We start from the raw sequence: 12239 nt of genomic DNA on the forward strand, positions 1-12239 counted from the left end.
CACATATTTATTATTATTTAAGAAGAAGATATTGTATTCTTTTTTTTATTTTCATTTGTTTAATTAATCGGCTGATAAATTTGGTATCAAAATTGCATTTTAACAAATACTGGAATCAGAATCGGCCTTAAAAAAAAATCTGTCCTCTCATCATCATCTTTCCCTACTGAAATGAATGGAAATACCATTAATCTTTTTTTCCAGGCTCCTACCAAAAATAAAAATTCAATTGAGATGAGATCATTTCAGTATTCTAACCTTTTGTGAGTTTTGTTTGGTGGTGTGCCTTGGCTCAATAAAGGTTGGGAAACATTAGTCTATATATAGCATTTGCCTTTAGTCCAGTGCTTCTCAATATTTTTTTGTAAAATGAAGAAGAAAATATTTCAGCCCCCACCGCAAACTCTCCGCAGCGACTATAAATAGTATTATTTGTCTTTGCAGAGGATCTTATTCTCTTTGAGCACGCGCTAACAATGAGAGCATCATCGCCACCTATTGTAGTGGATGTGCAATTGCACATTATTTGAGAATGGCAAAAATAAAAATAAAAATTCAGAGGTCACATGCTCTCTCCCACCCCCATTTGAGAAGAACATCTTTAGTCATCAGACATCCTGGAGAACAATAATCCATTCACAATAGGTCTTAAATACATTTATTAAAACCATTAAGAGAACTCAAAAACCGTACAAAGCACTAGTTCTGTATGTGGTAAAAAAAAAGCTTAAAATGATCAGCGGATTTCAAGAATGACAGGAACACAATTAGAACTGCAACATAGTTTGGTGCTTGCTAAATAGGACTGGATCCTTCAGTTCCCCAGCAATCTTAATTATTCATCGTATCAATATCTTTTGAACAATTGTACGCTTCCATCTTCGAAGGAACAACTTGGTAAAGGTTTTTTTTTTTCTGTGCACCAGTGCAGAAAAAAAACCACATCAATAAAGTTATCTGTGCATGAGTTTGAAGTGGAACATCCCCACCAACAAACAGCTCGGGGGGGTGAACTACAACACTAGGCAGGCCCCCTCTCTCGGTTCAACGTTAATGGACTCTGATCTCACAAATGTTCCCACAAAACCCCACGGACACACGCCAACATCTTGCGGAGTCTCTTATAGAAGAAAGAGTAGAAAGAAAAGAAAGCTGAAGAAGCCACGACCACCTCATACTCGAGTGTGTCAATTAATTTTCTAGTGTAATATAAAAATATTTCAAATTGAACTTGAGAGCGACAAAGTGGAAATAATTCAAGTAAAAATGATTTTGTTCAGCAAAAAAGCAGCAGGTGAAAAAAATATCAGCAGGAATCCTTGCTGCAAGGACGAATAGTACATTCTCCAGTCATTAAAAAAAAAAAAACATTCACGCATGAAGAAATGTATTCAAAATGTGTGCCTCCAGGAGAAGAGTGGGCTTGTGATTGAGGGTCATTGAAAAAGCAAAGAAGTTCAGCGTGTCCTGAGAACCAACCAACTTTTTGTTCATTTTTTTTTTAGTTTAGTTTTTCCAGAGAAACTTTTGACACACCAGAGGTTACTGTATAAATCTTTAAACCTGCTCAGTCAACCTTCACTCCTCGCCGCCGACAACACCCAACAAATGCGGGACGGGGTCACGGCTCACCTGGCTGGAGTCTTTATTTAACTGCTCTCGTTCGTGGTCATTCCCTTCCCAGCTCGTCTCCGTGAGCGAGCGATCTTTGGACGTCCCCCCTCTGGGATTTGCGTCCCCGCGGTCCCGGACCGACTCGGAGCGGGCCGATGACGCCGCCAGTGACGTCTCTCGGCTGTCCGACAGGAGAATCTCGGTCCCTGAGCTGTATTCGCTGTTTGAGTCTGCACCTAGAGAGCAGCCATCAAAAAGAAGAGGAGGAGATGGGACAGATGGTTGGAGCGCTTTCGTAAACAAACACAAGGAAAGCAGGGCTTCCCAAATAAGCCGAGAGATTCAGGCGAAATCTGCCTGCTCCAATTTGAGCTGCGTTGCAACTCATCATATTCGTTTTCTCCCTTAAGCAAAAACATTGATGGTGCTAATGTACCATTGCTCGGAATGCATAATTTGTCAGTGCGGCTGTGAATATCCCGACATTTGCGCTTCTGGTTCAATTGCAAAATACCAATAAAATGGACAGTCAAATCAAATCTGTTCTTTCCCTTTCTCATGAGAATAGCAAAACTGGCTAGTTAAGTTAATTGGCTGTCAATAGCAGATTCACATTTTAGCATAAAAATCAAAATCATTCTTTCTCTCAGAAAAATAATCATTCTTTCTGCAAAAGTGCAGAAGGCAAAAGTATTATGACCACATGGAAAAGAAAAGTAATTTGATATTAAAATTGATAGCTTGCAATATATATATATATATATATATATATATATAAATATATATATATATATATATATATAAATATATATATATATATATATATATATAAATATATATATATATAGGAGTAAAATGTGAGAACATGCTAAATTATTTTGTAGTATTAAAATAAGTTTGAATAATACAACCAATGCATTTACCACTCAAATGACATCCTGAAATCTGGCTGGTTACTCAAGATTTGATGCAATTTTTATTTTATTTTTTTTTAATAGAAATTTTAGATTACTCTTCAATAAGAAAATAAATGGGAATATTTTCAAAATGTATGTGTAATTATTTTGATTAAATTAATAAAGATATATTTTGATCAGCTACTTATAACTTATTAGACCACGGACGGACTATAGTCCGGCTCACTTGAGATCAAATTTGGATGAAACCCCTGGTTTAAAGAGCGCTATAATGGGGTATATGCCACGGAGGAGGCGGGACATCCAACTTCCAGGTTTTCACACATCAGCTTTGTTTTCCGGTTCCGGTTTGCGGCGTGCGGGCCGCGTCCCAGTACTTGCGCTTCCACCTTTGTGCCCCTTTGCGCGTTCCCGTCGACGGGTACGAGTGTGTAGTGCGTCTGTCTCTGTTGTCTGAAGCATTTTAGAGAGCTGAGATGCCGATGGGCATAAGCGCGCAGTTGGGGGTCGCAGGGGTAGGGGTGCGAGTGTTGGAGTGTTGCCAGCAGTGACGCGTGAAACATCAGGAAGACATTTTGCATCCATTAAATTGTTTCTCTTTCATGAGAAATTTATATTCCATATACAACCTTATTATTCCCTGTGGGTTTTTTTTGTTTGCCCTTTGCAGGTTAATAGGATCAATGTTTTACCTGCGTGTACCAGTCTGCTGCCCTTTTTGCCCTTTTGTGTGGCAGTGAGTGTTTTCACATAACATAACACTTTTCTCAAATCAATATGTCCAAATAAGCAACAAGCCTGTCATTAGCGGCCAACTCAATAAGGAAGATAAACACACAGCATGAACTAACCTTTCGCATGAAACAAGAAGGGGAAAGGCGAGCAAATACCAGCGTGCAAACAGAACAGATCATTAACTGGCTTCGGAAAAAGTCTCTTCACGTCTGTTATAGTTCAAGTTTGAGATAAAGAGGGCCAAGTGGCAGTTTGAGGTCGCTGCTGGCAACATTCGGGCAATTTTGAGGTTTGATTATGTGGCTTCAACTAAGGTTATTTTTCTAGCCACATGATTCTAGTAGCGTATTGCATTCACTTGGGAAAAAACCCTTCTGTTATTCTGAAAATTTTTTGGGGGGACCTTTGTTTTTTTTTTGTGTGTACGGTATATATTTTTTCTAATCCCGCCCCCCTGTTTTACAGATTTTTTTTCTGTCATAAAAAATATTCTGAAAAACAGGAGGGGGAAATATCGCGACCCCTTGTGAGGACTAAGCGGTTAAGAAAATGGATGGATGGGAGAAAAATATTCAGGAAAAATTACTCCGGAAAATATAAAAAAATTAATCATAAAAATGGGGGAAAATACTTTTTTAAAAACAACAAAGTAAACAACACAGTATTGCACTTCCTCCTACTCCTTTTCGAGCATGCAAGTATAATCTTTATGTGTAAGCAGGTAATTTGTTACATTTCTATTTTTCATTCGGTTCCTTGCCTGCAAGTCACTCGGTGTCATATCAGCATTGACCAGATATGCTCATGTCCTTGTGTCACTGGTTCACTTGTTAAATGCCACCGCACGAGAGATACGATATTAAAGTAGAGAATCTTGTTTTGAAAATATTCTCCATGTTGACAGAGAATATTAGACTGGGGTCAAACTGGATAGAATTGGATGCAATAATCACTTCTAGGGTGTGTAGCCCTACATAAGAATATATGGCGGTTGAAAGATTAAAACAAGCCTCTGAGTCATCTTCATATGTGGATGCAAAGTTGTAATCAAAAAGCCCATTTAAAGGTAGCTGACAGCGCTTGATTAATTTAATCTTAATTGATTAATTTACACGTAGAGTTTATGCCTGTGATGAATGCAGGCAATACAAAAACTTAACTCATTCACTGCCATTGACGGCTATAAACGTAAAAAATTCATTTGAACTAGTTTTATTAGTTTAATATTTTTTCCCACTTTTGTTAACAAGAGTATGAAAACCTAGAATTGTTATTGTACATTTAGAACAGATATGAAATTTGTAATCAATCGCGAGTTAACTACTGAAGTCATGCGATTAATTACAATTCAAACTTTAATCGCCTGACGCCCCCAATTTTTAATAATATGTTCTCTTTTTTTTTATTCATTCACTGCCGTTGACGGCTATAAACGTCAAAAATTCATTTGAACTATTTCTATTAGTTTAACATTTTTTTCCACTTTTGTTTACAAGAGTATGAAAACCTAGACATTTTTTCATTGTACATTGAACAGATATAAAATTTGTGATTAATCATGTGTTAACTAGTGAAGTCATGCGATTAATTACAATTTTTTTTAAATTATCGCCTCCTGCCCCTAATTTTTAATAATCTTTTATTTTTTAACGAATTTATGGCAGTGAATGAGTTAATGGAAACAAAAAACATGCATACCGCACTGTAATAGAGGAATGAGTTATGCTAATGGTACACCGCTGTATCAATGCCAAAAGCAAACTACCAATATTTGGATCACAACAAAAAAAAAACTTCAGGATGAAGAATGCTTCATATTTTTGGTGTGGAAGTTGATTCTGTATTTGAGCCGTTTGTTCCAACTGCATCTGAGAGAAACATACACAAACAGTCAAATATTGGATACCATTTCTTGTGCTATTGAATAAGAAATTGTGTCAAAACCTTTGACTGGTAGTGTAGAGATTGGAATAATACACAGAAATATAATATGAGGTATTCAGTATAATGTGCTTCAATGCGGGCCATTAAAAAAAAGAAAGAAAAGAACATACAGTAAACTCAGACCTAACTATTTCATGTTTTGACATCAATGCACATATTGCCACTAAAGAGAAATGACCAAAACAGACATGAAGCGACAGGAGGATTTCTAAGCTGCTGTCTACCAGACCCATGCATCACCCCGCCCCCGAGACAGAATCGGTGTGCGGAGGCGGGACAGAGCCTATGCAGGCTGGACGGGTGAGTGGACCGGCCAAGGTTCCAGTTGGCGACCCGAGTGAGTAGATCACAGTGTGACAGGAGCACGACTACCTGTCACATCATTATCCCGAGTCGCGGACCCGAACGTCACATCCACTCGGCACACATGACGAGCGGTGATTTTGTGAGGACGGGATACTTTTAGAACTAAGAGGGCACATCAAGCGTAAAAAGATTTTTTTTTAAATCTGAGAGTTAAAAAAAACTAAACTTTTTGGGAACATTTTGCTTTTTCTTTGTGGGATTAATACGAGAATTAATAATGATTGATTTTGATGAGATTTATTACACCTTGTGTTACATGCTACATTTCAGTGAAACAATAAACATGTAGTTGGGTGTTCAAATGTCATTTATGGCAAGTTGGTACCGTGAAAAGTGTTATATCCGACTGAAGTGTGTCATGTTCAAGAAAAGCTTCTGTTTTTGAACAATATTTGGATTAAAAGCAACATTTTCATCACAATGGCAAGACGTAGTGGTGTTATGTTGTAAGATGATGGAAGAACTTTTACTTGGACTGGGTCTGAAAAAAAACGGTATTGGTACATCCCTCATTAAAACCCGTTATGCTATACGCAAGCGGAGTTCTGTTTGTGTTCAACACTTAACAATTAATCACAATTATGCTTATCATGACTAGGGATGTAACGATAATGGCAATATCGCGATATCAAAATTGCCACGATATATCGTCTCCATGGCACGATATTAACTCATTTGCTCCCAAAAACGTATAAATATTTTTGAGTTTCAATATTAGAATGCTCCCAAAGACGTATGTATACGTTTTTCATGTTTGTTTTTTTTAAATGCTAGAGCATACAGAAAGAAGGCTTTGATGCAATCTCTGAACTGAAGAGAATGCTTGAAGCAATGGTAGTTATAACACAAACGGCCAGCAGGTGGCAGCAGAGTATGCGAGATCAATCATGGCCATGTTGCAAAAAGCTCTTTCCTCCGCTGTTTTAAACAGAAGAATGATGAAACTTAGCCATATTCTAATACCAATTGCTGCAAAACGGAAATACATTTTTTTTTTCCTGATGAAAGAAGAGACTTTAATTTTTCTTTTGGTAGGTTCCATGTTTTTATAGTAATAGAACACAATATTCTGTGGGCCTTGCAAAATAGGTAAAAATCCAGTTAAACAGCCGGGAGCGAAGGGGGTTGCTTCAGTAAAAATGGCTGGGAGTGAATGAGTTAACTTTAAAAGTAGCACATCTTTTAAAAAGGTGAGGTTGTTTCCATTATCGTAGGTCTAGCTTACCCTAGTGGTTTGTTTATAAGTGCAGTTTAATTTTAATTAGGAATATTTTGGCCACTGTCGTGGTTATCACTCCCATAAATACCAGCAAATATTTTACAAAAAAACTGTATTGTGTATGAGCTTTTTTTCTTTCTTTTTTTTTTTAATATTGCCAACCTCCCCACAATATTATCGCATTGTGAGGTTCACATCGTGATATTTATCATATCGTGATTTATGACATTTGGATATCGTTAAATCCCTAATCATGACAGTTGAATTCCGCTTGACTAATTTAAGCATGTTACAGATCATAAGCAATACGAAGCATTCTTTTACCACAATTAGTACAGGACTAATCAATCCAATATTAAGATAAAGCCCTTTCTCTTGTGACATCATTGGGCAAGGTGGCCATATGTTGAACAGGAAAAACAAAGATGATCACAGAAGTATGATGCAAGTTTCCACTTGTGTCAAGTTCAAATCCAGGCCTCTTTTTTATCAAAGTAAACAGAAAACCTTCTGCTGTTTCCCATCACAGGAACTTCTTTTTACACATTGCATAATAGGATGCGCTTCATACAGCAGTGGCTGCGGTAAACACTCCCTCAGAAGCATAGAAGTCTCACGAGGATAAATTAGTGACAAATGGAATAGCGTTACACACTCGTGCATCTTTTACAATGAAAGCCACTTTTCCATACGGTTTCCATCTTGCTGGGTGAGTGGCAGGACACATTCACCGGAGGCTGTTGTGTCTGGTCTTTTCATTAGCACCTAAAAAAGTGTAAATTACACACACTGCTGTGTGCTAGTCATAAACAAAAACCCAACGATCATCTACCACAGCTGAATGTCATGTTGGTTTTATAATTTATCATTTTTACTGACCACTAGGATAAGCCAGGGTATATTACACTGAGTAATGTTGCATTTGTTCTAGCGGTAGTTGCAATTCTGTCCAACATTGGATTGAAAATACCTGAAATTTCCGAGTCCGAGTCCAATTCTTCTTGTTCTGAAAGCCTTCTTTCTGCTAGACGGACTTCTGGAACGTAGAAGTCTCCCTGTCGAGCCAACGGAGCCATGAAGTGGATCAGACGGTCACTGTAGATCTCTAGGAACGGGTGTGCACACAGCTTCCTATCCTGTAACAACATTACAGTAAAGTCACTTTGTCTTTTTTGTTTATTTTTTTTTGTTTTTTTAGTCGCTATATTATTATTATTTGAAGTGCAACCTAATGTAGGATTTCTCGTTAGTCAAAAGACAGCACTTCTCTTTCTTTTCAGTTTGAGAAGCTTTATGGTCATCATATATTACAGTCATTTCTGGACTACAAGGCGCACCCGACTATAAGCCGCGCTAGCTAAATTTGGCGAATATTCAAGTTTGTTACACATATAAACCGCACCCGACTGTAACCGCACCAGGTTCCCGCTACTTTCTTTTCCATAATGAGGCTGCAAATTGTCTCGCTCTCGTTCTGTCTCTCTGACTGTATTTGGGCTCACTTGGTTTGTTTCGCTCTGCCTGACGCTCTTGCGCTTCCTTTATATTGCGCCCCATTGTGATCTGATGGATAAGCCGCACCTTTGTATTAGCCGCAGGGTCGAATGCAAGTAAAACATTTTTTATCTACGCAGCCAATGAATCAATCTTTTGTTGATGCCGAGTTTCATTCCAGCCTTCCGAATAGTCTGGCTTTGCTCAAACGCCTGCTCTCGGAGTGCTATTTACCATCCCAATACAGTGTGATTGTCATTTTTCAACATCAACATCATACGGTTGAAATGAAATTATTTTTGTAACACTTCGGTAAACATTTTATAATTAGTCACATTGAGCCCTCGAGAAAAAAAAAAATCTAGCCAGCATGCTAATTAGGGTGACAAAGTTTTGATTCTGCTTTCTAAGATTCACGAACTAGCAGATGCCACTGAAGTGTGAGCATACAAAACTGTTAATCCAACTCCGAAGGTATTAAAATAAATTCCTATAACACCTATTGTGCGAGTGTGTGTACTTGCATGTACCCAAGAGCAGACTTGTCGATGATATAACAAGTCTGTTGTCTTTTATGGCAATCTCAATCGCTAACATCAAAACTGCCATTCCCCATCTTTACCATTCGCGTCAATCAAGCAGAGAGAGGCTCACATAACGAACACCACATCACTTCTCACTGCTCATTAACCTTTCATACGCTGCGTTTTTTGTTATTCCGCTCTTGTGCTGCAGATGCCGGTTACTTCCACACTTTTGGCATGAGACAAACATCTAACAGGGTGCAGCTCCAGTGCAAAAAGCCAGTGTAATCAATTCCATCTGAAAGAACATTTGAAGGTCAACATGCTCGAATGAAAATGTGGTTGGAAATCAGACTTTTTTGTTTTTATTATTAACATTTATTGATAAACCGAACTAACCATCGAATCATTTTGTTTTGCAAATAATTTGATAGTATAAATCTACAAAATTCCGTTTTTATTCATCATTGGTCAACTTTACAGCAGACTAGTGAAAATTCATTGATTTAGTATGATAATAATATGCAATAAAATTAGAATGGAAGTACTATATTTGTGAAACTGAAATTAATATGAAGGGCAAACAGTTTGACACACACTTTTTAATATAACATATTTTGCTCAAATTACACTTAATTATCTGTGTGTCAACATTGTTCATGTTAATGATTTCTTACAATAATTATAAACAATCAACTTTATGTCTATAAAAATCCCTGCAAGTGATTACTTGTTCCTAGGAAGTCACAATGCCCCAACACAGTTTTTTTTTTTTTTTTAGAACAAGTCCGCAGGATACTCATATGGTCATTGAAGGTCACCTGGTGACCCCTTGATGACCCCTGATCCAGATTGTATATTTTTGAGAACACTGAATGGCATTGATTTTTGCAAGAAATTTAGAACAAGTTCTGATGACAAGTAACTTCATTTTACTTTTGACATCAGTGTCTTCACCGTATTGAACTCAGCAGTCAGAACTGAGACATTGCAAGTTTAACACTTTCATATGTAGTGTTAGGTTCAGTTTCTTTTTCTTTGGTCATCCCCTTTTTTTAATTTTTTTTAACAAATGGAGCCTCACTGAAATTGCAGTTCTGGATTTTCTCCCCCCCAAAAATGTCTTGTTCAACCAGCATAACATTTGATGTCTGGTTCCACCATATTTAATTTGATTTGATGACAGGAAAAAGCATGAGAGTAGTAGGCGTGGGAACCTTTGACTGTCTCACGATTCGATTCCGATTTTTTGGTCTGTGATTCGATTCAGAATCGATTTTCCATTTAGAATGATTTTTTTATTAAAAATGATTTGATTGACAATGATTTCTGCTTCAATCTATAGCGGTGCATAGATTCGTCATAATATATTCCAGTCTGACTCGCTAATGCTAATTAGCACGCTACTCGTGGCACATTTATCACTCAAAAGAATGGCTATTTATACAAAACGCTTCAGGAATGTATACAGAGAAGCATGTTAACATTAATCATCGGCATACGCTCTTCCCACGCTGCAAAAAAACTACTTTTATTGGAATAACTTGTTCGTGACTTTTTCCTTCTACTCTCGAATGTGGCTACAACTTAACAGTTTATCAGAACAAGTGGAACCACACTGCCCCTAAGTGGCCAAATCGTGTACAACATGAACAGCGCTCCCAATAAAGGCACATACAAAACAAGGGCAAGACAGTATAAAATAATTTAAATAAAATCGATTTGGGGATATTTAAAATAGATTCTGAGTCGTACTAAATGAGAATCGACAGCCTCTATGGTTGAAATGTTGTGCACCTTTTTCCAAAGGTGAGTTTCGCTGCCATCATCAATACCTTAGCATAAGGGTTTGGAACCATCAATAATTTCTCATGCCTTTCCAAGACTTTCAACCATCAAGATTGTTCTATAGCTTCTTGACAGATCCTGAGAGAAAAAGTATTCCTGCAGGCCCTGCTGATAGTCCATTTTGAATAGTGGAGGACAGGAAGGTTATTGAAGAACAGAACTTGTCGGACTCACACACGCACGTATACAGTATATTCTCACAGAAGACTTCTTTTTAAACTCTTCCCCATCATCTGTCTCAGCAGTGACGTACCTCGCTCTGCTATACGCAGCAACATCCATTTTAACGTCCATTATCAACCCCCCCCCCCCCCCCCCCCCAAATCTTATGTATCCACGTCATGCTTCGAACATGTGTTGCATTATGCATACTGATGTGCATGCGGGCGCGATGCCTGAGACACAAGCCATCAGAAATTGTCAAATCTGAAATAAAAGAATGCATTAAGGGGAGCTGGGCCGGTAATGCAGCTGGTCCATTTTCATTCGTTATTTCTTTTGTTCTAAATAATGGAAGGTCAGAGAATTTGACGCAACACAAATGGAAGTGGCGCTTCTGAGTTCAAACGAACTGACAAGTAGCAGTATTTAAGAGAAGACTGCGAAGACTTAAATCTTCACCAACGTCAACCTCTTTGTCCTCTGCAAATGCGTCAATCATTTTTACTTTTAAACTTTCAGGATGTGAGCTTGGTGAGCCCTTTGCAATAAATGTTTCAAATAAAGATAGATCTATACATGCATGCATTGAGATCCTGATCAAAGCCAAGTGCGTCTGCTTTGTAAAGTTACCCATAATGTCGAGTTGTTTCATGTACTCCAGCCACAGTTCAGCTTCTATCTTCGTTAGAATGTACTTAAAATGAATCCCATCTTAAAATACATTTGTGGTAAAAAAAAAAAAAAGAGCAGGAAGGAAATGCATTAGCAGATAACAGTTTCTTATTCAAAACTAGATATATAATAGAACTATAAAAACTTTTGTTAGAGTAAAACTGATGGCTTGACAAGTAAGCAAAATAGGAAGAAATGGCCAGTAACAATGGCAGACCTTAAAAAGTTGTACAATTGATCAAATAAATTCCAAAGTTGCACAAAAACCTTGAGCATTCATTTCAACTAAGTGAGCATTTGAAAAGGATTCATTCCAGACAGTGTGTAGTGCTTTTTTTTTTTCCTTCCCATTTTGTAATACTGCTACAGAAGTGCACCAGTGATGGAAATGAGGAGACATGATTTCCATAAAACAAATGAAAACTATTGCAACATGGAGGTAAAAGTGGTACAGTGTTCCCTCGTTTTCCACTGGGTTTAGGTTCCAAAAAAATACCCGCAATAAATGAAATCCGTGAAGTAGTCAGCTTGATGTTTTACATTTCAGTGTTTCCCACACCATGTTAATACTTGGGCGGGCCACCCAAGTAAACTGGCCACCACCCAAGAAGTTTTCAAGAAAATTGAATAAAAATATATGGGGGGAAAAAAACACGTGTCACAAACAGATATACCGCATAGAACATTAGATTGCCGTCACTCACTTGTGGATCATGAGGTTAGAGGAGATGCAAGTAACAGGAC

At 37.7% G+C, this 12239-nt stretch overlaps 1 protein-coding gene across 1 annotated transcript in view; it reads right to left on the bottom strand.

Moving 5' to 3' along the window:
• Positions 1 to 642: 642 nt before the first annotated feature.
• Positions 643 to 12239, bottom strand: part of tex264b (testis expressed 264, ER-phagy receptor b) — a 30461-nt gene continuing 18864 nt past the window's right edge. The window contains exons 3-4 of the mRNA XM_086087054.1: positions 7766 to 7931; positions 643 to 1850 (exon numbers count right to left, since the gene is read on the bottom strand). Of these exons, the coding sequence (XP_085943180.1) occupies positions 1579 to 1850; positions 7766 to 7931 (438 nt within the window). The 3' untranslated portion in view covers positions 643 to 1578. The remainder of the gene's footprint in view (positions 1851 to 7765; positions 7932 to 12239) is intronic.

The sequence above is a fragment of the Leptonotus elevatus genome, chromosome 10, assembly GCF_054856555.1.
Source record: "Leptonotus elevatus isolate MCC_2025b chromosome 10, RoL_Lele_1.0, whole genome shotgun sequence".
NCBI lineage: Eukaryota > Metazoa > Chordata > Actinopteri > Syngnathiformes > Syngnathidae > Leptonotus > Leptonotus elevatus.